The sequence below is a fragment of the Delphinus delphis genome, chromosome 6, assembly GCF_949987515.2.
Source record: "Delphinus delphis chromosome 6, mDelDel1.2, whole genome shotgun sequence".
Lineage (NCBI taxonomy): Eukaryota > Metazoa > Chordata > Mammalia > Artiodactyla > Delphinidae > Delphinus > Delphinus delphis.
In genome coordinates this window covers 23,363,410-23,389,764 of record NC_082688.1, presented here as the reverse complement: position 1 = coordinate 23,389,764, position 26,355 = coordinate 23,363,410, and the positions used below count along the sequence as shown (strand labels likewise).

At 46.3% G+C, this 26,355-nt stretch overlaps 1 protein-coding gene across 5 annotated transcripts in view; it reads left to right on the top strand.

The window, feature by feature from the left end:
* PALM2AKAP2 (PALM2 and AKAP2 fusion) overlaps positions 1-26,355 on the top strand; it is a 356,275-nt gene that overhangs the window by 113,009 nt on the left and 216,911 nt on the right. For all 5 annotated transcript variants that reach the window (XM_060014348.1, XM_060014346.1, XM_060014352.1 and 2 more), the window contains exons 4-5: positions 22,356-22,470; positions 23,640-23,661. In XM_060014348.1, the coding sequence (XP_059870331.1) occupies positions 22,356-22,470; positions 23,640-23,661 (137 nt within the window). The remainder of the gene's footprint in view (positions 1-22,355; positions 22,471-23,639; positions 23,662-26,355) is intronic.

Sequence of the window (26,355 nt, the reverse complement as noted above, 5' to 3'; positions counted from 1 at the left end):
CCTTGGCCCCTTTTAGCCCCAAGTCGGATCCCAGATTTGGAGCTGAGCTTGATTTACTGGATGATGCAGTCATGAGGACACTTGACCACGTGCGTGTTGGATCGGAGCTTAACTGGCAAGGTCAGCTGGTTGTCGTGGACGCTCCGTGCTGACCGAGCCCATTTGGCTTGTGACAGCTCAGCCACCTGTTGTAAACAGCTGAAGGGGGCCTGGCTCCACTTGGAGGCTTTTACTGTCTCTGGCACGTTGTCTGCCTGGCGGTTGCTGTTCTCACGGCGTCACCCTCTTCATGGGGAGCAGTGGTCCAGCCGTGGCTAGCATGAGGTCTTCCTTCTACACAGGATCTGTCATCTCTTTGAAGACAGGAGAATCACAGACCTAACTATAGAAGCAACTGTGGAGAAAAGACTGGAAAAACAGGTTGGAACCAGATCCTAGAAGGCTTTGAGTGCTGACCTGAGGGACTTGAAATTTATCCTCGAGCCCATGGAGCGTGATAAACATTTCAGAGCAGGGGAGTTGTAATAAGCCCAGGAGTGAAACTAGTATGCTGGTTCAGTGCTGCAGTTAGAGAAGGAGCGAGGCAGAGAAGTCAGGGTAGACTGGGAACCAGCTGGGCAGGTGCCTCGTTTAGGTTGGGCAGGGTCGAGGAAGACAGTCTACCAACAAAGGATGGACCAGGACACCAGAGGGCAGATCAAACAGGTCACTCAATAATCCCGAGATCCTCATGCTGGAGCCAGAGAAAGCATCAGGCAGAGGTGGCCCAGGGCTCTGGAGAGTTCGCAGGCAGAGGCATTGGTGCGCGACGAAGGAACACTTCCAACCTCAGAACCAGTTCTAGAGCTGCTCACTTGTGTCGTCATAGTCATCATCCTTGTCATTGCCCTCTTCCTCCCCCCTTCTTCTTCCTCTTCCTTCTCCTCCTCCCCTCCTTTCCTCTCCCCCTTCCCCCTCATCATTATTATTATTATTGATCTCATCAATATCTTGAACCTGAATAGAGTTCTCCCATGAATTAGGAGTTCCTCTTCCCCTGTGCTTTTGAAAGACTGAGCAGGGGCTTATTACAAGATGCAGTGAAAAGAGTATGCTCTTTGGGGCTTCCCTGGTGGCACAGTGGTTGAGAGTCCACCTGCCGATGCAGGGGACACGGGTTCGTGCCCCGGTCAGGGAGGGTCCCGCATGCCGCGGAGCGGCTAGGCCCATGAGCCATGGCCGCTGAGCCTGCGCGTCCGGAGCCTGTGCTCCGCAACGGAAGAGGCCCACATACTGCAAAAAAAAAAAAAAGAGTATGCTCTTTGGCATTCACTGACCTTGCTCCGAACTTCAGCTCTGCACCTCATTAATGGCATGGGATTTGGGGCAAGCTACTTACCCCATATGTAAAGGGGGATGGGTAATTGGTATCTCCTTTGGCTCTCGTGAGGCTTCACTTAGTCAGTGTATGTGAAACGTCTAGTCTGTGCCCAGCACAGAATGAATGTATATTCCCAGCTCCTGTTAGTATCCTCTTGTCTTGCTCTTCTTATAGCACAGAGCTTGTCCTCTGTGGATCTTGTTTCTCTCTAGCCAGCGGCAGAACCTTGATGGGAGGGATGTGATCAGAACAATAGCATTTGTTCATTATGAAGTCAATTAACCATCCCCCTATTTTACATTGCACTGGTTCCCTAAAAAGCTGTACAGTAAGCCATCATGTTAATGCAGTAGAGCCGCGGTCCCCAACCTTTTTGGCACCAGGGACCAGTTTTGTGGAAGACAGTTTTTCCACAGATGGGGGCTGATGGTTCAGGCAGTAATGCGAGCGATGAGGGAGCCGTGGGGAGCCGGGGATGAAGGTTCACTCGCCCGCTTGCCGCGCTCACCTCCTGCTTTATGGCCTGGTTCCTAACACCGTCCGGGGGGGGATTGGGGACCCCTGCATTAGAGTAGCTGGATATACTAAGAAGCCCTGCTTGTGGTCCTTTGTCAAGTGAGATGTGTCATCATTGAATTCTTTTATATGGTGATTCTGTTGAGTTCAATTCATTTAAAGGTGGAGTGCACCTATGAACTTATTTAGCTACTTAGCCATGCCTCAGCTAGCACTTAGAGTAGAGGGCCCCAAGGCCTTATCACAGAGCCTGCCTGTCTCTCTCCAGACACATGTGGCCCTGTCTGACTTGCAGATCCAAGGTTGCACGTGACTGATTTGCCCTGGGAGGAACTCCCTGTCCGGAGGCAACACAGCTAAACCCTTACCCTGGCCCAGATGAGAGGAGGACATGGGGGTGGGGGGAGGTGTGCACTTGGTCACAGGCCGCTACTCAATGCCACAAGCACCCAGCATCTCCTTTCTGCAAGTCCTTAGGATAGGTGCTGGGGTTCCTGAGATGACAGTGGCCTCTGCACTTGGAACCTCACAGGCTTCATGATCCTCTTGTGCTTGAACTCATGAGCCAGATATCACTCCTGGCCCTGGGTGCTGAGTTATTAGATGTACGGGTGAAAGAGCTGCTCCTTGAGCAGAGGGTCAGGGACACCCACGTGCTGGAGAATGTGCTGAGCCAGCCTCAGGAAGGGAGGGGGCTTTGCAGGAACGCACCCCGCAGAGCCTCACTGCCTGCCGCTTTCCAGATGTGGGAAGAGCCAGAGGCCTTGGGGGTCTGTGTCAACACAGTGACTGGCCTTCAGTGGTAGGGAGGACATGTGTTGGCCATACTGGACCACAGGGTCACTGATTGGGTTGTTCATCACTGGCCTTTGGGGACACCTGCTGTAGCCCATTGATGGTGTCTTATTGTCACATCTGCATCTTCTCAACCAGTTTCTCTCCCTGTTACAGAGCAGGTAACAAGTTAGGTTCACAGGTTTTGGCTGGAGATTTCCGCACACACCACTAGGGGCAAGCGCACTTTTCCTTGGAGAGCAAGTGAACAAAGCATTGAGGGCAGTGGACATTTTAATGTTGATATGTTGAGCTTCCTCTTCCCAAGTAACCACATGATACCAAATCCAAACAACGGCAGTTTCCTCCCAGATATCAGTACTTTATGTAAATTTCCAAGCACACTACCTCAGTTGGTGGAATATGACTTTACCCGCCACTAGATGGCGCCCCATGTGCACATAAGCCTCTTCCGCATTGAGAACTTGAATTCGATTTTCTGGATTTTTTTAAAGGTACACACACACACCCTGACTTTCACCATCCTTGAAGACAATCATCAATTCTTTAATTTTCCTTTTAGCATTCAAATTATGGGCTTAATCACATTCTCTGGAAAACTGGCTTAACATAGGAGTCTATGGGTGTTCTTAAATCTTATGGACCACAAACCGTGTGATTCAGAGGCTGAATTTGAATTTATTCCATTAAATAGTATGTTTTGGTTTGTCTTGTAAAGTAGTGCATACGGTATTTTAAAAATAGTCTTTATTTTTTTTCTTAAAAGTTATAATTTTAAAGTGTAAATGATGAATATATTTATATCACAAGAATTTAACACAGTAGTTTAACTAGCAAACATATAATATATATTTTTGACTAATATAATGATGTCTTTCTTCGTATTCAATTATTTTTCAAATCCTACCTTGTCTTCTTTTTTTTTTTAACGTTTTTATTGGAGTATAATTGCTTTACGATGGCGTGTTAGTTTCTGCTTTATAACAAAGTGAATCAGTTATACATACACATATATCCCCATATCTCCTCCCTCTTGAGTCTCCCTCCCTCCCACCCTCCCTATCCCACCCCTCTAGGTGGACACAAAGCGCCGAGCTGATCTCCCTGTGCTGTGCAGCTGCTTCCCACTAGCTATCTGTTTTACATCTGGTAGTGTATATATGTCCATATATACACTACCACTCTCTCACTAAAAAATAGTCTTTAAATTCAATTTTTTTTAAAGACACCAGAAGAGAAAGGGAGAACAAACATTAAATAATACTTACTCCATGGCAGGCAGTGTTCTGAGATGGCTTAAATGTGCTTAAGTGTTAACACATTTAATCTTCAGAGCTTAGAAAGAGCTCTTCCATATACATCATTATAACCATCTGATAACATCTAATAGACAAGGAAATAGACACTAAGAGAAGTGGGAGATTCTCCATTGTTTCAGCCAGTAAATGGCAGACTAATGGAACTCCTGACCTGGGCTCCTTTGCAGTACATCCTGCTGCCTCCTACTGGTCGAAACAATCAGGAGAGGCTTTGCGGAAATCAGATGGTGGCGTGAAGGGTATTTGGATTCTGCTTTCTCTCTTTTCCTTTGTCTCAATTTTTTTTATCTGTAACATAGGAACAAAACAATCCCTAATTGCTGTGAAAGAACTTCGTTAGCTGTCTGCTATTATTATTTGGGGGGATAATTTGGGTTTTTGTGGGAATATGAGAACTCTCATATGTGAAGCTTGTGATCCTTCACTCATTCACACAAAAAACATTCCCTGCAACTGAGTAAGATCTCCCACACTGAGGTGCCTGTACTATTTCAATACTAAATCTGGTCTGCCCTGAGCTCTCTCTTACAGCTGAATGTTGCAGTGAGATTTCCTGTGCTTTCAGCAGGTGATTCTGCCTTAGCCTCAGGATCCAGAAATAATAGACAATGGGAAGACAACTCCAGGGGTGGGACCCAGCTGACTGGAGAGTTAGGCAGTGCCAGTTCTGTACAAGCCAAACCACCAAGAAAAGGCAGATCATTTTTTTTTAAAAAATTATTATTTTGGAACACAAAATACTCTTTCTGTATCCAAGAGTTTCCATTTCAAATGGCAAATCAGATTATCCCTTTGACAGAAGGCTTCAATTAAAAGCCCAAGTCTCTGGATGGGTTTTAAAGTGCATTCTCCTTCTTTGGACCTGATGCAGGTCTTGCTTCTAAGAGTTTCTCTGTTTTGGCTTACATAATGCTTTGTGACCCAGGCTTTGATTCCCACATGGGATCATTTTGTATCTGGAGGTTTTCATTGGCAGGCTCTTGATATAAGGAAGATTCTGTTTTCCTTTGGGATTTGAAAACCCAGAAATAGACATCCTTCTCATTTGACTTCTCAAGACACTAGATGTTATAAAACAGAATCAGGGCTGATAAGTGGTATCAGGATAAAGTTTATCAGAGAAAATACTTACAAGTTTATTTTAGTTCTGAAGGTTTTTGTCTCAAAACCCCATAATAAATGTGGTGTGTGTGGCTTTCTTTAACTTCTGCAGCTCCTCTGTGGGACATTGGTCCACTCAACTGCATTAAGCAGGGTTTCCCAGAGCTCAGACCAGGCGGGCTCACCCACCAAGGCCATTCTCTCTCTACCAGCCCAGCCTCCAGACTGCCAGAGGGCACCCATGAGCCAGGGCCAGGGGGGATGTAGCTGCTTCTCAAAACCAGATGCGCCACTGGAAAAGGGCCCCGCCGGGCCTTCTCGCTGGCAACTTGAAGACAAAATGTCTCTATTGTATCTGTAATATGGAAAAATAACAGGGAGCTGCCAGAAGGGCTCTGAACGTGCCAAGGAAGAACCAACAGTGCAGAGCCACGATGTGCCTACAACCCACGCAGGACACTCGGGGAGGACGTGGTGTTTGGTGTTGACCCAGCCTCTCTGCTGCAGGGGAGAGGGGAGCCTCAGCATCTGCCGAGATTCCATGATGACGGTTAGTCTGCAACTCCAAGCCCTCTCCTGCTGCAGCCATGGGAGGGCAGTGATGCAGCTCATCAGGCCAAGGGCTGGTTTTCCCTTAGAACTCGAGACCATTTCAGTCCTTGGAACATTTTCAATTACGGCCTCAAGACATGAGGTTCAAACTCATGTCTTGGCCAACTCTTTACCATAGACCATCAAAGGGGGCACAGATGGCTGCAGCTGTGTTGCCTCCCTTGCCCCGAGAGGAGGGGCCCTCTGGTACCTCTAACAGTCAGGCAGTTGCAGGGAAGTGACCAAAAGAGAGGTGGGCAAGAATGGAAAGCCGAGGGTCTATCAAGCCCCTCGCAGACTCTAGCCTCAGCTACTTTTGCTCATAGTTTCACAATTACATGTCACTCAGTTTTTTCAGCCCAGCCTGTGACGCCACCTTCATGCAAAAAGGTTGACTTAGGATATCCTCAGTGTCATTATAGCATCCTTGTCAATCAGTGGAAGCCTTTTTTGCTTCCCATAATAGTTCCTGTCAAGCACGGCCTCCTCATCTCTTGCCTGGGTAAATTTTTTTTTTTTTTTTTTTTTTTGCGGTACGCGGGCCTCTCACTGTTGTGGCCTCTCCCGTTGCCGAGCACAGGCTCCGGACGCGCAGGCTCAGCGGCCATGGCTCACGGGCCCAGCCGCTCCGCGGCATGTGGGATCTTCCCGGACCGGGGCACGAACCCGTGTCCCCTGCATCGGCAGGCGGACTCCCAACCACTGCACCGCCAGGGAAACCCCTGGGTAAATCTTAATTGATCTTTATGCTTTCCTTCTGCTTCTCTCCCCTACATCCACCCCCATTCTCCACATAGCTGCCAGTGTGGTCTTTCTGGAACGTGGCTGATCCAATCACGCCCTTAAAACAGACAGACAGACAAGAAACTTAAATGGTTTCCTTTTGCCTTCAGGACCAAATCTAAACTCCTGAGTGTGGCATTCAAGATCCATCACGTCCTGGACCCTCCCCTCCCCATCACTCTCTTCCCATCATGAGCACACTCGGAAGAGGCCAGTCCTACAGAGATGCTTGAACCTCCTTGTGCATTTCTGCCCCAGAGATCTGTGTCCACGCTGTCGCCTTGGCCCGTAATGCCCTCTAAACGCCTCTCTGCCTTGATCATTTTTTCTCATCCTTCGAGATCCTACTGAAATGTCCCAAACTCCTGATATCCTGCCCTGCCCACTCCCTAAGAGTTAGTCAAGCTCTTTTCTTTGCATTCCCGTGGCATTGGGCACTTCCCGTTAGAGCTCTACAAAGCATTATTCTGTAAATGTTTATACACCTGTCTTCCCCATGAGATGAGGAACTTCTTAAAAGTAGACACTGGGTAACTATCACTGTACTAGCTCAACACATGCTTGATAAACAACTAATGAAAGACCCAGCATATTTCAACATCTCTTGGTAATAAGCCAGGGAGACCCAAACACTGGTGTCTGCTTTAACCACTCGGGCCAGGAACTGCTCCTGTTTTCCTTTTAGGCGTTTTCCTCCAGCCAAGTACCTGATCTCTGAGCCTCGTTTATACCTCGACCCAAAGCCACCAGTGCGGCCCTGGGCTCCAGAGAGGAAGGGGCAGGGTTCTGTAGCTGCGCCTCTGAGAACAGGCCAGGGAACAATGGCAGGAAGTGTCCCAGTGGGAAACAATCAGCCAGGCACAGCCCAAGCGGAGGAGCTTCCTGATTGGCTTGATTTCTTCAGAGCAGGAACTCTTAGAATAACTTTGCAATTATCCCCGTGGGATGACAAGTTTCTCCACAGAGGAGGAGCTGTCACCTGGTAATGTCAAGCATGGAAAACACAATTAGAAAAAAAAACAAAGCCTGAGAGAAAGACTCCTTTAGGAAGATCCATTTGGATTTTGCAGAGTCCCCAGCTCCTGCCACGGCATCCCAGGGCAGCCTCCTTCAGAGTCTCCTCTTTGGGCACAGTGGAGCCATCACCTGTGCCTTCCAGCTGGAGACCATTCTCCTCTCTAGGGCTCAGAGGCCAGAGGCGCTATTTGTCCTTAGGTGCCCTGTTGGGCAGCTCATGGAAGCCCAGGGTGTCAGTGGCCGCAGGCAGCAATGCCCCCTTTCAGAACCACAGCCCTGCAGGAGACACTGATTGAGCGCTGGCTGTGTACAAAGCAGTGTAGGCACTGTGGGGAGCATAGCAATACACCAGCAGCTGTTTCCACTCTCACAGCACATTGATTGCCAAGCCACGTTCTGTTCTGTGGAAAGGTCCACCCCAGGCGAGGAGGAGGTAGGAGGAGGGGGAGGGGCTCCCCATCAGCTCAAGCCTCAGCCAGGGTAGCTCTCCCTGATCAAGATGTTGGAAAAGAAAATTCTACAGCAGAAAGAGGAAACCCTGGAAACCTTTGGTGTGGGAGCGGTTTCATTTGCTCTTGGAAGGAGGCGGCACAGGGCAGTAGTTAATTGCCTAGGTTCCACAGTATATTGTAATAAACAATAATGGAAAAGAACTGAAAAAAAAGAACATATATATATATGTGTGTGTGTGTGTGTGTGTGTATATATATATATACATAACCGAATTGCTTTGCTATACACCTGAAACTAACACAATATAGTAAATCAACTATACTTCAATTAAAAAAAAGAAAAGAGAAAAGAGATCCTAGGCTCCAGCAGCGGGCCGACCCAGGTTTGGATCCCAGCTTTACCATTGACTGGTGGCAGATCACAAGTTACTGATCCTCTCTCAGCCTCTGGCCTGTCATCTGCCAAGTGTGGATTATAGCAGTAGTTACTATGCAGATCGCAGAGAATTGAATAATGCTTACAAACCATGCAGCACGTCGCCTGGCCCATGGTGAATGCTCACCCAGTGTTAGCTGTTTTCACCACTCCTCCTCTTGGACATTAAATCATTTTTATCCATGAATGACTCATTAACATACTAACTCAGGTATCTTGAAAGCACTCTCAGTCGCCCCAGAGTAACCTCCCGTAGAAGACAACAGGCAGAAATGTGTCGATCATCCGCAGTGTGGGCATTTATAAAAGCTGTGGCCGAGGCCCCCTGGATGCACACACACATGCACACAGAGGCTGACAGGAAGCTCTTAGCAGGAGAGCTGTCACAGAGTGCTGGATTTAGGCATAAACAGTGAATAAACAGGGATTTGGAAGAGAGGAATGCACCACATAAACAATTTTCACAATCAGATGTGAAAGACCATATGCTTCCTGCATGAAGGGGTGAATTCAAAGAGAATCACAGGGGGAAATGAAGTAAACGCAGAGACAGTCCATCATTCTCACCCAATTTCTGCACATCTGTGTGTCCTCCGCCTGTGGTTTTATTTAGATGAGCCCCAGAGTAAATAAGAGCAGTATGTTACACTTACACCACACGTGCGTGTACGTACACACACACACACACACACAGAGTCAAGTAAAATTATATATTTGGGAAGAGTGAAAAGACTAGAAGACACCGCAGCTACCTTCTACATTATCTTAAGAGAAAGCAAATAAGACAAGTTTCTTTTTAATCAGCTCCTTGTACTAAGTCCAGAGTTGCCATTATTTTTAATTTTTTTAAGAATCATTTTATGACCGAAGGAGTTGAGCCAAAGGGTGTGTCTTGAGGCTACTTTCAATTGAAAAACAATTTATGCATTCATTTACTCAACCAGCATTTCTTGAGAACTTTCACTAAGCCAGGTTCCTCGTTAGACACAAGCTAGCGAGATGCTAGGAGCCATGTGCAAAGAAAGATAAAGGAGAGATGGTTATTATCCTCAAGAGGTTTGCAAATGGGAGTTGGGGACAGAACCCCAAATCCATAAAAAAGTGTTTAAAATACAAGTGGCATAAAATTGGTGGTGGAAATATGTCTGTAAGGTATGGCAGCGAGAAAGCATGGGAAATGTATCAGGGAAGACTTCCAGAAGGAGATGGTACCTGAGCAGATTAATAAGTAGAATTACCCACGGAGCAAACTGACAGAACTTAGTACCTAATATACGTGTGTGGTGTTTACCAGAGAGGGGCAAGTCAGAGGTCAAGGTAACATCCGGAGGCTCACAGACATAGAAAATAGACTTGTGGTTGCCAAGGGGGAGGGAGGGATGGATTGGAGTTGGAGGTTAGCAGACACAAACTGTTATATACAGGATGGATAAACAATAAGGTCCTACTGTATAGCACAGAGAACTATATTCAGTATGCTGTGATAAACCATAATGGAAAAGAATATGAAAAAGAATATATGTATATATATAACTGAATCACTTTGCGGTACAGCAGAAATTAACATTGTAAATCTATACTTCAATAAAATTAAGAAAAAATAAAATCAATAAATCAAACAAACAAAAAACAACAACAAAAGATAACATCCAGGTCTCCATCTTAAATAGAATGGATTAGTGGTGGTACCAGCAGCTGAGCTAAAGAATGCCGGAAGGAGGGACAGCTTTATGGAGAAGATGAGTTTGGTCTTGCATATGTTGGGTTTGAGATACTTATGGACCATCCAGGTGGAGACACTGAAAACGCAATTGTATGTAGAGACTGGAGTTACGAGAGAGGCTGAAGATATAGGTTGGGTACGTATAAGTCAGTGTGTACGAGGGTGGACATGTTTAGTGAGGGATAAAATGTAGAGCCAAGTGAACATTTAACAGAGAAGTAGAAGAGGCACACGTATTGAGAATGTGGTATCCTGGCCTCTGAAGGGGAGAAGGAGTGGTCCACGGCGTTTTATAAAGGGAAGAAGTCAATAGATTCACACTGAAGAGTATCCACTAGACGTGGCAGTTAGGATGTCACGGACTTTAACAAGATCAGATACAACAGCGTGGCGGGTGCCATAGCAGAGTGGAGTAAGTCGAGGGGTGACGGGATGTGAGGAAGTTGAGGCAGCAAGAGGCGAGTGCTATTGGGGAAATCTGGAAGAGAGATTCAGCAGTAATTGAATCAGAACACAGGGTCAAGAGAAGTTCACCTATTTTTGGTGTGAGCGAATTTATTCTAAAGGGGCTAAACGGAAGGAGGCATCTTGGAGAGCAGTTGAAGCTGTGGCAGAGAGGGGGTCATGGATAAATGCCATCCCAGAGGAATCGGCACAAGGTCAGGTGCACAGGTGGAGGCCTTGGCCTTCAGCAGGAGAGTCTCTGAGTCAGAGGCTGGAGGTGAAAGGATGGATGAGATTTTTTCTCTTCCTGCAGAAAGGGATATTTCTTGGGAAGAGAGGACTTAAGCTACTGAGAAATGTATTGCTTTGAAAGGAGATCATTTCACTTTCATGTAATCAAAACTCTTTATTTCTGATGAAACAGACTCAAACAAGAATCACACCCGAGAAATCAATGCTCAGCGCTGGCTTGGAAATGATTTTCTATAGAAGAAATCAACTTGCACAGATTCTGACAGTATGAGCCATGTGATTCCAGATAAGATAAATATACAAGAAAAGAATAGGCTGGTTTCCAGGGGCTTAGGAAAACTGATGGAGAGAGAGATTTTCATTCATATTTACTTGGGATTAAATTTGATCGCACCAACATCAGTAATGAAAAGTGCTAATATGTCCCAGCTGTTCACTCAGATAAAAATAGAAAGTAATCCAATACTGATTTTTTTCAATGAATATACAAATTTTAATACATTTGGGGGGGTGGGGAAAGTTAACAAAACCAAGCCGAGATTTTTAAATTATATTGAATAGCACCATTTCCAAGTTAGTTTCACTATAGAATCCTTTAAAAGTGTGTTCTTGCTTTGCTTTGCTTTTTGTTCACTCAACAAATATGTATTGAGCGTCTGTATATACAGGAAAGAGTATAAGGTACAGTAATAAAAGAAAATAATAGAATATGATAATAAAAATAATAAAATATCATCCTATTTCTCAATAAGCCTGTACTCAGGAGAGGGATAATACAGGTAGGGCTGGGGAGGATAAATACATCTTTAATGCTCCTCTACCAGGTGGGGTGTACCAAGTACCTAAGAGGTCTAAGGATGCTATGGGGGTTTGGAAGGAGTGAACACATTAGGTTGAGGGGATTGAAGGGAAACGTTACTACAGAAACACTTTGGGCTTTGATTATTAGGTGTATCTGGTAGATAGAGTTGGGAGAGGAGAGTCATTCCGGGCTTTTTCACAGAGCAGCCTGCTGTTGGTTCTGGCTGGGACACAGGGGAAGGTGTGAGGCTGGGAAGGCGTGAGAGCAGAGGGTGGAGGGTGTGACAGGAATTCCACCTAAGAAGGTCAATCTGATTCGGGAAAGAGATGATGGAGAACCATCAAGTCAACTTTTCAACAAGGGAAAGGATATGAGCTATACTTCAGGAATTCTTAAAGGCACCATTCTCTTCTCGGCCATATTTCTGTCTCGGTGATGACGTAGGGGGAAAAAAATGAAATGGGCTTGAGTTTCCACTGACACCTTGCAGTCAAGGAAGGTCCTGTTCTTTCACAAGGAGAAGTGGAAATCCTCTGTTTATTTAAAGGCCATTAACCTTTTTCACAGTTAAATACCAAATGATCTATGGTGATTCCAGATATACTCATCTAAGTAAAAGGAAACTGTTTCCTTACAAATTGAGTCACAAATGAAAATATTTGGGGAGTGCCATAGAAACAAATGCACTGTTTTCCTGAAATATGGAAAATGAATTTTGTAGCATCTATGTGTGTGAAAGGAAACAGTATTCTGTACAGTGTCCTACCTGGATTATGGAAACAGAAAGCTATTAAGATAGATAGATAGATAGATAGTCTTAGAATGGAGGGGTTAGATAATCAGGGCCTGGGCAGAATTGAGGATCCAGGCAGCAGGAACTAACGGGACAGCCTTCAGAATCCTGCTGTAGGAATGATTGACCACTCCCCTCCCAATTTTTCTCTGTTCTTGGGCTACTCCTTCCAAGATGCAGATTTCTGGGCAAGAGTCCAGTTGACCTAGAGTCCAGTTGACCTAGTTAATATTTCCACTCCTTGGCCAGGGATATGAGGCTGTCTGATCAATAGATTCACCAAATCCACAAGGTACTCCAGAGAGATTGTTTCCCAGTGGAGGAGCTAGATGCTGTTCCCCAAAGGAAAAGAGCAGGGATCCTGGGCAGGCAAAATTAATAATGCCGCCACCTTAGCATCTGTCACCAGACTCACTTCTGGACTACGAATAACGTGTATTCTGCTCCCACTCTGCAACCAGAACTCCAGGGTCATGGGTGAGCTCCACGCTGTCGAGCCTTATGTGTAGTGGTGATTAGCTCACTGTACTGCAAAGCTGGGAAGGTCTTTCAAGTGTATGGACAGCCTAGTCTTGGCTCTCTTCCTGGTATGATTCAGCTGGCAAAGCTGTGCGCATCAGACTGACACAAACGTCACAGTACCAACATACCAGAGATGCTAAGACATGGCTGATTATTACCGTGCAAAGAGTAGGAACTTCCCTGCTGAGACTTGGGATGGGGCAGGGATGTGGGGTGGGGTGGGATGAAGCACAGACCCAGCTGAGCCCCATTTTATAAGGGTTGATTAGCAGGAATGAATCGCATACCTCACGATTGCTCATTTCCCCCTTCTTTTGCTGCTGAGACATTAATGAGGCTCTAGGCTCTGATTATCTATGGCCCCACATCCGCAGCGTGCTTCAAGGAGCATTCCTTCAAAAGTCAACGATACGTGGTAAATGTCTTGCATCACTTAGGATTAAAGGTGGATGCGAGGAACAGAGACCCACAGTAACAGTGGCTTTAAACAAGATGTTTATTTCTCCCTCCAGGAGAAATCCACAGGTAGGCAGTCAGCTGTCTGGTGGCTGTGTGCCGGGAATCCCGCAGGGACCCAGCCTTCTTCCAGCTTAGCCCTCTCCTATCTTTGTTCTCAGAGTCCAGGGTGGCAGTGAGAGCTTCACCTGCACACCTGTGCATTTCAGGCAGAAGGATGAAGGAAGGGCTGAAAGAAAAAAGGGCTAAAGAAGGTTCTAGAAGCTGCCCTACAACACTTAGACTTACATCCCTTTGGCCAGAATATGCTACCCATGGTTACAAAAGATGCTAGGAAGTGTGCACATTATTCTGTGTGCCCTGTGCCCAGCTTAACTGTAGGGGTTACGTCGCACTGAAAGGAGGGGAGGATGGGAATTGGTGACCAACTCACAGCCTCTTTTACAGGCTTGTGCTGGATGCATAAAGAGGCGGGCAGCTTTCCTATCCTCTGAGGAGCAAACATTCTCCCTGAGGTTCTTGTTTTGGCAGGTTGGTCAGACAGGCACCACACCTGACTGCTCAACTATGAAATTGCAGTTCTAGGGGAGAGAACAGGCCTGAATTCAGCACCTTGGGCCGGTCTGTCAGCATCTCCTTTTCATTCTGGAAGTATTTACTAAGACTCTAATGCATGTCGCCTGAGCGGCCATGGTTGACCTGTTCACAGTTTATGTGTGTGACCTGGGCCCATGTCCCTTGACAGTGAGGAAAGCTGTAATGGGTCCATTGTGAGGAAGACTGGTCTTGCTCAGGGCTTGTTCAGAAATGTCCTTAGGGTCCCCAGGATTTTGTGAAGTTCCTTTACCGCTCCCCTTGCCTCAGCTTTTCGTTGGTGCTGAGTTGGCTCCGTGAAGAAGCCCAGAAGTCCCCCTTCCTCTTGGTCACTCTCCCCTTTCCTCTTCTGCTCTTTCCACCGCCCCCCACCCACTTCTGGGCCCCAGTTCGTATCACGCATGCTCCCCACTGAGTAGTGAGTTCCATTTGCCTTGAGTCTTCCCGTTTCCCAAATGGAGTGCCTACAAGTCAGGGTGTTAGCTAAACTTGACCTCTGCACTTCCAAGGGATGGAACTCAGACCATGAGTGAAAGCTGGTTAGCTGTCGCTGACCAGTGCTGATGGTGAGCATGTTCCAGGAGGGAAGGGCTGCCTTGGGAGGTGGTGAATTCCCTGTCTGCAGAGGATGTCAAGCGGAAGTAGGATAACTGCTGGTTGGAGAACAGTTCGGGCTTCATGTTTCTGGAAATCAATGCGATTAAATGGCTTCCACTTACAGCCTGACCTTCTGTGAGCGTGAAAAATCCATTGTGTTGCCCTATGCATTCTTGAGGAAGTGAGGGAAAAGGAGAAATTGGTCCTAGGGAGATAGTCGAAAGCAGTGGCAAAGAGTCCTGGTTCTCCAGTACCAGGGTCCAAATCCTGGCCCCATTATCTTTGTGACCCTGGGCAAGTCAGTAGCTTTCTGTATCTCAGTCTTTCATCTGTGTAATGGGAGTGAAAGAATTCCTATTTCATAGGATATTGTGAAGGTTAAGTATCATAATGCATGTAAAGCACTTAGAACAGTGCCTAGCACATAGTAAGCACTCAAAACTCCTCCTCATTATTACTGTTGTTACATATAAGCAGTATATACATAACAAAAACAATGTTAGAATTGTTAGTATCATAACAATTATTCTAACCATCACTGATGGAGAAAGAAAAAAATGAAATACACCTGAGTTTATAGGCAAAGCCTTTTCCAAACAATAAGACTGTTGGAAACCCAGTTTGTATTAGTCTGTACTCTTTTGGATTCCACTGAGAAATGCCATGCAAAGGGAACATTGATTGGCTCCTATAAGTAAGAAGGGCAGAGGTGCCGCAGAGAATCATGGGAAGCAGGAGCTAGAGAATCAATGGGCCAGGGTCCCTCTCACTCAGCCTCTCTTGTTCTCGTCTCTCTTTGCTTGAGCCTTGTTTTCTCCCACTGCAGATGAGGGAAGGTAGGGTCCCAGCAGGGCTTGGAAGGCCAGGTATTTCTGGCCCAGTCCAGGCCCAGCAGAATGAGAGCACAAAGTGAGCAATGGGGACGAGGGACAGGGAATATTGGGGACCTCTCTGAGGCATCTTGCTGAGCTGTGTCCGTTGAAGGGCAGAGTGTGCAATGATTGAAAAGGCCATGCAAAGACACATGTTCCTGGGTGAGGGAGGGACGTATTATATTCTGGGCCTCGGTCTGTGCTGTCTCCTCTGCCTGGCATGTTTTCTTCTCTTTTCCACCCAATGAAGGCATCCTTCAAGGCCCGACTAACATAACACCTACTCAAGTCAAGTTTTTCTCACCACTTTGTATCTGTTGGAAATTGCGTTCAGCTGTAATCACAATAGTGGCTTAAACTCACAGCAAGAAATCTGGAGTGAACTGTCCAGAGTTGGTGTAGTCACTCCAGGGTGCTAACTAGAACCCGGGCAATTTCTCTCTTTCTGCACACTCAGCCATCCTTAGCAGACTCTTGCCCTTCCAGACACAAGATGACTATTCCACCTACAGCATCATATGCCTTATGGTAGGCAGAGTAATGGACCCCCCCGCCCAAAGATGTCTCCGTCCTAACCTTCAGAACCTGTGAGTATGTTAGGTTACATGGCAAAGGGGAATTAAAGTTATAGACGGAATTAAGTTCTCCAAACAGCTGACTTTAACATAGGGAGATTACCCTGGATTATCTGGGTGGGCTCAATCTAATCATAAGGATCCCTAAAAGTGGAGAGGAGGCAGAAGAAGAGAGTCAGAGGGAGATGTGACTGGGGAAGGATGGTCAGAGAGCTACAGCATTGCTGACTTTGACGATGGAGGAGGGAGCCATGAGGCAAGGACTGTGGGTGGCCTCAGGGAGCTGGAAAAAGCAAGGAAACGATTCCTCCCTAAAGCCTCCAGAAGGGAACACAACTCAGCCACCTCTTGATTATAGCCTGTTGATACCCATGTCAAACTTCTGACCTGCAGAAGTGTACTGTAGTAAGTTGATATTGTTGTAAGCTACTGTGTTTGTGGTCATTTGTTACAGCAGCAGTTGGAAGCTAATACATCTCTCTAGCACCAGGTTCCTGTACCAGGCAGGAAGAAGGGAAAGGTTGAGACCATAGGCCAGCTTTCCCAGAAGTCTCACCCCACAATGTTTACATACATCTCATTGGCCAGAACTGTCCTGTGGCCACCGTTCTATGCATAGGAAGCTGGATGTGTAAATTTTCAGCTGGGTACATTGCCACGTATCCCCCACAAAATAAAGATTCTCTTAGCATGGGAATAGGGGAGAACAGATCTTGGGCAGGCAACTTGGAGTCCCCCAAGGAACTGACACTTTTCCAAATCGTTGTTCTTTCCTCCAGCTCTTTTTGGGCTCTCTTGAAATTTATGTGTTTACTTGGCTATTCTCATTACTTTACCAAGAGCTCGCCCGAGCAGACACCGTGGCTGATTTAGCTCTCTGTCCCTGATGTTCAGCGCAGCGCCTGACGGAAGGAAGGTGCTTGCATTAAGTTGGATGGATGGATATATACATGGACTTTGAAATGAGAGAATGATCGATGCACCTTATAGCGCCATACGTCCTTTGTATTTTCCCATTAGGAAGGTCTGTTGGGGTTAGGTCGATTTTATGAGACCATTTGGCCAGGATTGCAACCTCATTGCCAGTAGATTGAACGTGCACAGCTGCAGTGTGTCACCTTTCTTTACTGTCTATTACAGTCTGCTGCTTGCTCAGGAGAAACTGAGCAAGCCAGTCAGAGGCTGTTACATGCACCTGTCTCAGCCTAAGGAGCCTTGGTTAACCTTGAGTGTAAATTACACTTCCTGCCAATTCTTTATTTTTAGCTTGGCTCCTCCAGGGAAGACTGCATTAGATTTGGGTCATGAAACTACAAAACATTGACATTTCTAGCCCAACTGGGATGACTCTTATTAACCCCATGACACTCGGTTTCTTGGGAAGCTCCTCAGCCCTGGGACTCGGGTTTTCCACGAAAAGATGTCAGTCTGGGCCGTCCAGTGCCCACATGTGCATGTGTAGAGAAAGCTGCTGCTTGGATCTGACTCACTCAGACTTATATAAGCTGTCGATATCCTGAGTTCATTCCCTTTGGATGAAACTCAGGTGGTGTTATCGTGAAAGTCTAGTTTTGTTGCTTTTTTTTCCTCTCTCTCTCTCCATTCCTTCTCAGTTACACAGTATCACGACCCAAATCTTTAGCACTTGATCTATATAGCCAAGAGCCCTGAAACCCATAGGGCCCGGGCAGTGGACACAATTGGGCCAGCCAGTGGGCATCAGGTCACAGAGAATTCTTAATCACTTGAGCCTGCTTCATCGGAAGAAGTGAGTTACTTATAGTCAGCCTTTTTTTTTTTTAAGTCAGATATTTTTTATTTATTTATTTATTTTTGGCTGTGTTGAGTCTTCATTTCTGTGTGAGGGCTTTCTCTAATTGCGGCGAGTGGGGGCCACTCTTCATCGCGGTGCGCGGGCCTCTCACTATCGCGGCCTCTCTTGTTGCGGAGCACAAGCTCCAGACGCGCAGGCTCAGTAGCTGTGGCTCACGTGCCCAGTTGCTCCGCGGCATGTGGGATCTTCCCAGACCAGGGCTTGACCCCGTGTCCCCTGCATTGGCAGGCAGATTCTCAACCACTGTGCCACCAGGGAAGCCCCCAAGTCAGATATTTTTAACCCAACTTTTTTCCAGAATCCCTTGTAGTGCCTGACTCTGAGTCCAGCCAGACAAGCTCCGTCAGTGTTGGTTGAATTGAATGTAAATCGATACTGTGCCCATTTTAACCCCTCACTCGACCCAGGAGAAGCTGGGACCCCGGCTCCTTTCCAGTGCCACAGCCTGTGAAAGGCAGCCTTCTCAGCGCTAGGCCAGAGCAGGCATTTTTTTTTAAGTGATTTACTGTTTTTATGCTGATTAGGTAAGGAATACACGAGGTTTTTTTTAATTGGGGAAATATTGAAAATTATAAAGAAGAAAATTAAAATCACCCAATAGCTCATTACCCAGAGACAACTACCATGGATACTTTCCTGTTTTCTCGAACTTAACGCTCATGAAGGGGTGCTCTGTATCCCTCCTGATTTCTCTAAGGATTGCGGGAAATGGGGAGAGGGTAGATTATAGTCTTTCTAATCTTTTAGCTTCAGGTATTATTGGGATATACGTACACATACATATATACCTATATTTATATAAATATATATTATTAGGAAATATATCATTAGGATATAATATATATAATGCACACATATATATATGTCTCTAACATAGACATATATATATTTTATTAACATCTTTATTGGAGTATAATTGCTTTACAGTGTTGTTTTAGTTTCTGCTGTATAGCAAAGTGAATCAGCTATACGTATACATATATCCCCATATCCCCTCCATCTTGTGTCTCCCTCCCACCCCTCTAGGTGGTCACAAAGCACCGAGCTGATCTCCCTGTGCTATGCGGCTGCTTCCCACTAGCTGTCTGTTTTACATTTGGTAGTGTATATATGTTAATGCCACTCTCTCACTTCGTCCCAGCTTACCCTTCACCCTCCCCGTGTCCTCAAGTCCATTCTCTACATCTGTGTCTTTATTCCTGTCCTGCCCCTAGGTTCTTCAGAACCTTTTTTTTCTTTTTTTTAAATTCCATATGTATGTGTTAGCATATGGTATTTGTTTTTCTCTTTCTGACTTCACTCTGTATGACAGATTCTGGGTCCATCCACCTCACTACAAATAACTCAATTTCATTTCTTTTTATGGCTAATATTCCACTGCATATATGTGCCACATCTTCTTTATCCATTCATCTGTTGATGGACACTTAGGTTGCTTCCATGTCCTGGCTATTGTAAATAGTGCTACAGTGAACATTACGGTACATGTTTGAACTGTGTCAGTTAGCTGTTGTCACAATAGTGCTCTTTGACAAACTGCTCTCGAACTCAGTGGTTTAAAACAAAAATCATTTGTACTTGCTCACACGTCTGTGAGGAGTAGGCTGGGTGTTGGCTGATCTAGGCTGGGCTTAGCCGAGTGGCTCTAATTGAAGATGCAGGTTTGACTGGGCATGGCTTCTGATTCTGGGTTGGGCTCCTGTCCACTCCCCATGTGTTCTTTCTGGGGTACAGGCTGAAGGGACAGCAGCTGCCCAGAGAAGCTGTTCTCTTGGTGCCAGCAGAGGCACAAGAGGACAAGTCCAACAGGGCAAACACATTCCAAACCTCTGTTTGTGTCATGTCTGCTAACATCCCATTGGCTAAATCAGGTCACATGGCTGCACCCAAAGGGGCAGGGAAGTACATCGCACCCACCATGAGGCCAAAGCGAATCATGTGACCCAACATCAGTGGGTCGGGGACGTATATACTCTTCCCATGGAGGGGAAGGGGGGAGGGAGGGAATTTGTTTTAGAATAATGGAATCTACCCACATCCTAGATATCTGCTGAGGGACTCGGTTTTTTGAGATTCAGATGAAATCTGCTCAGAACTCACCTGGCCAGTGCTATCATCCAATCTCTCCAGGAACCCTCTAGCCCAGAGCTCCTCTACCCAGTGAATTAGTTCCATTTATAGATCATTTGAGTTGTCCCTATTCCGGCCTCATATTCCTTTCCTTGATTCCTCCCAAAGTAATTTACACAGATGTGTGTAAAAGGTTTGCTGAACATTTGGAACAGCCAAGGTTGATATCTCTTTGTTTATATATTGGTGTTGCTTGGCCCCTCTCCTCTAGATTCTGTTTGCGTTTCAGCCCACACACAGCCTCTCAAGTCAAAGCTTGCTGAAGAATTACCTGGGTCTCAGAAATCCTGAAGATCTCATCTTGGCTGAGCTATGACTTTTTTGCAACTTGGTTCAGCTTTTTCATTCATTCAACATACTTGTATTGAGCATTTGTGCCCTCACCATGATGAATTTATACTCTAGTAGGGGAAATTAACAACGTGTGTATACTCTAACACAGGGCTTAGAACTATTAAACCTTGGCAATGTTGATTTGCGGGGGGCGCAAATCATTCCTTATTGTGGGGGGTGTCCTGTGCTTTGGAGGATGTTTATCAGTTGCTACCCACTAGATGCCAGTAGCACCAACTCTACTCTCCTTGAGTGATGGATAGCCACAATATCCCCAGACATTGCCAAATATGCCCTGGGGGACAAAAGCACCTTGGTTGAGAACCATTGCACTAACATATAGTAGACTTGATAAGACCTCTGGTCTTATTATTTCCTGGTGGTGAATCTGAAAGCCTCATGGGGTGGATGATATCTGCGTTAAGACTTCAAAAATGGTTAGGGTTTAGAAATGAGTTTCTTGAAGGAGGGAAAATCATGGGGCACAAATGGACAAATAAGGAGTAGCTCTGTCTAAAGCATAAAATGAAGTAGACTTATTGGTAAGAGTGGAGGTATTAGGAGGCTAGATGCTGTCATCAGAAGGACTGCCACTTTTACTGTGAGGGAGATAATCAGTATATCTGAAGCTGTGTTCATTTGGAGGGGACACCATGACATATAGTGTTTGTCTTCATAACCCAAAGTAATTGCTGCAAAGTCTTATCCATCCAGAGGTCATTTTTCTGATGTCTAGTAAGGAAACAGAAAAGGCCTCTGAGGGATACAGTGCAAAAATCCCATGGCTGTATCTTGGTGTTCCTTACCCCTCAGAAGATCTCACTAGCCAGTTCCCAACAGCAGATTAGAAGATGGAAGCGGAGCAGGGGGAGGCAGGCATAGACTCTGCAGAAAAGCTTCCAGCCCAACAGAGGGAAGGAGACCAAAAGCAGAACTGAATGAATGAACGAATAAATTCAGAGCAAACGATTTGGAAGCATAATAATCTGGAGTCCTGTAGGCAGGGGAACAGCCATCCCTTCATAACCTCCAAAGACATTGGTGCATTCCAGCACCACCCTAGTACACCAGCGCACTCAGTGTGTAACAAGGCAGGGCATATGTGAAGTACTGTAGAGCCCATGTGGCTAGAGTTTAGCGCCGGTGAGGAACAGGGTCTAGAGTTACACTTCCTGGCTTGAACCCTAGCCTCAAGGCTCTGCACCAGTAAACTAGTTTCTTAACCAAGCCAAGCCTTCATGATCTCATCTGTAAAATGAGAATTCCCGGCTCATAGGGTCATAGGGTCATTGGGAAGGTTAGATACAATAATCCATATGAATTCTTAGCTCAGCTCTTGGCACAGATTTAGTGCTCAGGAAAAGTTAAATGGTTGTTACTATCATTTCATTACAAGAATAGAGCTGCCAAGACTTCCCCCAAGTCATCACTGTAGCTGCTGTTCTGGAATATTCCCAGAGTCTCCTGGCTGTGCTGAAATTTCCTTTCCAGGAAATAGAGAAGTGGGTTGTAAAAACTGAAGAAAGTTTCAGAAGAGTGGGGGCAGTCATATCAGTCCCTTCCATCTCCTGTCTTCTTGGTAGTAGAGGTTAGGCCACTGAGGAAGGTGACAGCAGGTTCCCAAGGGTACTGGCCATCAGCCATTTCTCGGCAACATATTCCCTTTGAGCAAGACTGGCTCTCCACCCTTGGCCAAGCTGACAGAAGAGCAGTTATTCTGAGATTCTCGGGCAGAGAGTGTGTCCTATGCTATGTAAAGCCATCTACCTCCAAGTTAAGAATGTACACGTGAAGAGAAGGGGAGGCACCAAAGCAAACTGCAAAGTGGCGGCAGTGACCTGGTGGCAGCACCTCTGGGTTGGTTTCCTTTGATCAGTGTCTGCTTAGTGGCAAAGCTGGAAACACAGGATGCTCTGTGAGGTAAAAGCCTTGGCCGGGTACCACAGCATCATGTAAAATGCAGACCGCCAGGAAGTCACCCAGCAAGAAGAAGCTGCTCTCTGGTCCAGGGGTGGCAGGACAGTAGAGTAACCTGTCCTCTGTTTGTGTGTTTTCCAGGCTGGAACAGGAAATACAAGCACTGGAAAGTGAAGAGTCCCAGATATCTGCCAAAGAGCAAATCATCCTAGAGAAACTAAAGGAGACAGAAAAATCCTTCAAGGACTTTCAGAAGGTGAAGGAAACAAATGTGATTTCTCAGTTATATCCCTGAGGAAGTAAGCGCTCGTAGAATGATGCCAATTGGAGAAAAGGCCGGTTGGTACTGATGAGAAGACTAAGCCACACACTCTGAGGGGCAGATGCGTGAGGACCGGTACCATCTCTGAAGCTGAGAGTGGCCTGTCTTCAGGGGTGGGTCCACCTGGCCCACCAGAAGCACAGAGAAGAGTCATGAAATTAACCCCATCTCCCTACGGTCCAAACCCTTTATATGCCTAATGCCTGAAAAGTCATCTCCCATTAGACCCTAGAATTCTAAAACCAATTCTTATGAAGCAGATTAAACAGACTCCCTGTGGCTTGAAGTCTTTCCTTTATAAAAAGGCCAAAGACAAAACCATATCAAATGGGCATGAACTCCAAAAACAAAGCGTCAGTAAAACATGAAATTTTACCGTACAGGCATGCCTCGGAGGTATTGCAGGTTTGGTTCCAGACCACTGAAATTAATCAAATATTGCAATAAAGTGCATGTCATGAATTTTTTGTTTCCCAGTGCATATAAAAATTATGTTTATACTATACTGTAGTCTATTAAGTAAGCAATAGCATTATGTGTAAAAAAAATGTGCATGCCTTAATTAAAAAAATAATGCTGTTGGAACAATGGTGCTGACAGATCTGCTTAACTGGGGGTTGTCAAAAACCTTCAGTTTGTAAAAAATGCAATATTGAGGCCCAGTAAAATGAGGTATGCCTGTCTGTGCAAACAGACGGTACTGTGTAGCAAAGGGAGGATCCATAAAGCCAGCAGGCTGTGAATAACTCAGGACCCTCCCTCCATTTTATAATACGTGTTTCCCCAGGTACCCAACAGTTGATAGGAAAGCAGTCTAATCACATTCATTTTAAGGCGGGATTTTCTGATGTCACTTCTCCAACACAACCCAGGGTATTTGCTGAATAATTGAAATTTATCTCTTGTAGGAGAAATTCGGTGTAAGGTGGGAAGGGTAGACCTTTCCCTTAAATTTTAGGATCCCAAACAAATTTCCCAGAAGGAAAGCAAGCATGAGGTTTGCCCACCACAGTCAAGTTCTGGGGGAGAAAGATGGGTTAAATGAGTGAGGGGTCATCTCCCCACGTGTGTAGTGACGCTCTGCCCTGCTTTTGTTTCCACAGAGCTTCTCCAGTACGGATGGAGGTAAGTGTAAGCGCTCTCTCCCCATCTGTACCTGAATATTTTCATCCCTCAGCTTAGTGGGTTTCATTAACACAGGCTCACCAGGAGACGCGATGTGTTGGTTTGTAAGGGCATCAGAAAGAAGGGAAGCGCTGTTTGCGGGTGCTCAGGAGGGCCACGCCCCCCGTCTCCTCTGCCTCTCCTCTTTAAGGACTGCTTCTTGACCAACTCTTTCCAGGCTTACACAGTTGGCCTGGCTCTTCTCCTTCCCATTTCGTCCCCAAGGTTCACTGCTTTGATCTCTCTTGAAATATGTTCCGCCAAGAGCGCCAGCCTCAGGGCCAGTTCCCTGGTAGGGATGAGGCCACTGGTGCTGGTGGTTAGGTCTCCAGGTTACAGTATGCGGCAGGAGCCCATCATCTGATGTTTAGGAAACCTTCCTAAGGCCTCTGGTTTTACTTTGAATCAGAAAACTGCAGTTTCTCCAGCCTTCCAGGGAAACAGGGCTGGGCAGAACCTCCCTCCCTGTGGGGCATGGTTGGCCAGGAGCACGTGAAGGGTGGGAGCAGGGCCCCGGCTTCCTGAACCCCACCCTGGCAGGAGTGGGTCTTCTTCTGCTCTCCCCTCCCGTCCCCTCCCCTCCGCTCTCCTTCACTGGGGCCGTGTGATGAACTTGGGATTGTGTGCTTCTCAGCCTTCCCCTTGCTCTTCTGTTAGCTACAAACTCATGAAAACCACTTGATTCCCTCTTTCCCTCTGGCCGTCAGCTAGACCTGTCTTAAAATGCCGGGACTTGTCAGAAGATCAGATACCATCTGCTCACCTGATTCTTATGAGGTCAACCTCTAAATTAGGAAGATGACCAGGAGCCAGAATAAGTGTTGGCATCAGTGTTTTCCCAATGTCTTTTGGAAACATATGGTTAAAGATTTTAAAATGCAGAGATGGATAATGCATTTTTCTGGATTAGCAGAGATCCTTGCAATCACGATAATTCTAACTTCAGCAAAAAAGGAAACAAACAAAAAAACTGGTTTGTCTGGGTTCTCCCCGCCACCCTCCAGCAAGTAAGAGGCAGGGGATCTGGATTTTGGCTCCTTGGGTGATCTTTGGGAAGGTATTAAATTAAATTCATGTGTCCAGCGCATATGCTCAGAGGCAAGTCAGGGTCGAGCAAGCAGGGACTCCAGGAGGAGGACTTTCGATAGTTCTGGAACCTTTTCTAGGGTGTGGCCAAATCAGGACAATTGTTCTGTGCTTTGGGGGTGGAGCACGGACTGAAGAGGTGGCCTTGCCTACTTTGGGGAGTTGAGGGTGGCAGCATGGGAAGGATAGCGGGCTTCCCTCGTGCTAGGGCTGCCCAGAGGCCGTGTACGTTATCAGCAGTAACACAGTATCAGACATCGACCCACAGATACCCACATATCGGAAGAGTCCACATCAACTTTTTTTTTTTTTTTTTTGCGGTATGCGGGCCTCTCACTGCTGTGGCCTCTCCCATTGCGGAGCACAGGCTCCGGACGCGCAGGCTCAGCGGCCATGGCTCATGGGCCCAGCCGCTCCGCGGCATGTGGGATCCTCCCAGACCGAGGCACGAACCTGCGTCCCCTGCATCGGCAGGCAGACTCCCAACCACTGCGCCACCAGGGAAGCCCCACATCAACTTTTTATGCTTTCACTTCTTTTTTTCTCAAACCAGGGCCTTTCCTAGACTTCTCTCTCTAATTAGGGAAAGGATGGAGCCTGCATGTCATGTCCCAGGGAAAGCTGTGTGGGCCATGGAGACGCATGTAGTCTATGACTTGTTAACAAGCATCTATGAAGCCATGTTATAAACTCTCACTGCTCTCTTTTTCGCTGTCACCCTGAACTTCTCTCATTTCCGCCTGTACTATGTACTTCCCACTATTTTCATCTGTTCACCTAAGTAGTTCATAAAGATGGTAAGAAACACGATTGTGACTGAGAAGGGAACCTACAGAGAAAAATCACCTTCATGATTCCATCCTTCATCACTTTTTGACAGGATGGGTGAGCTCAGGCTTAAAAGGATGCAGAAGTCTCAGGGATCCCAAGAAGTGGCCAGGGAAAAGTTTCCATGGCCTTGTCGCCCTGGATGATGATTCCTACCGTGTCTGGTTATAACTAAGTCTGGGGAGACCTTTCCATTACACCACATCTGCTGGCAAAGAAAAGTTTGAAGGAGGGAGCACGTCCTTCCAAGAATGCAGTCAGTGTTTATAGGCCGCTCTGTGATCTGAGGGTAAAAACTCATCATGAAGCACATCCAGTTGAGGGACTTCGGGATGTCTGAATCTTTTCTCTTTCTTTGATTTCAAAGTGCCAAGACCCTCTTAGAATCAACCAATTGTTGTTACTAAGACCTAACAAAAAAATGATTGTAGAATAATGATGCTTAGGACAGATCCCCAACTTCCAAAACACGATGATTACAGAATCCAGGCCCAGCTGAAATTACATAACTGTACAAGATGCTGCAGATAATCAGCAGAAGCGTCTCCAGTTTAATGAGTTGCCAAGGAGCCGGCAGCTGGCGTGTGCATGTGTAACGACCGCTGTTCAGGTACCCTGTGCATGTCTCCCTGTGCTTTTCAGAGAAAACAAAGGTATTGGACTGCTGGATCACCAATGGTTTTTGACTACATGGTAGCCTTGGCAATCAAGAGCAACGTATTCCAATCTGGAGTAGAATGT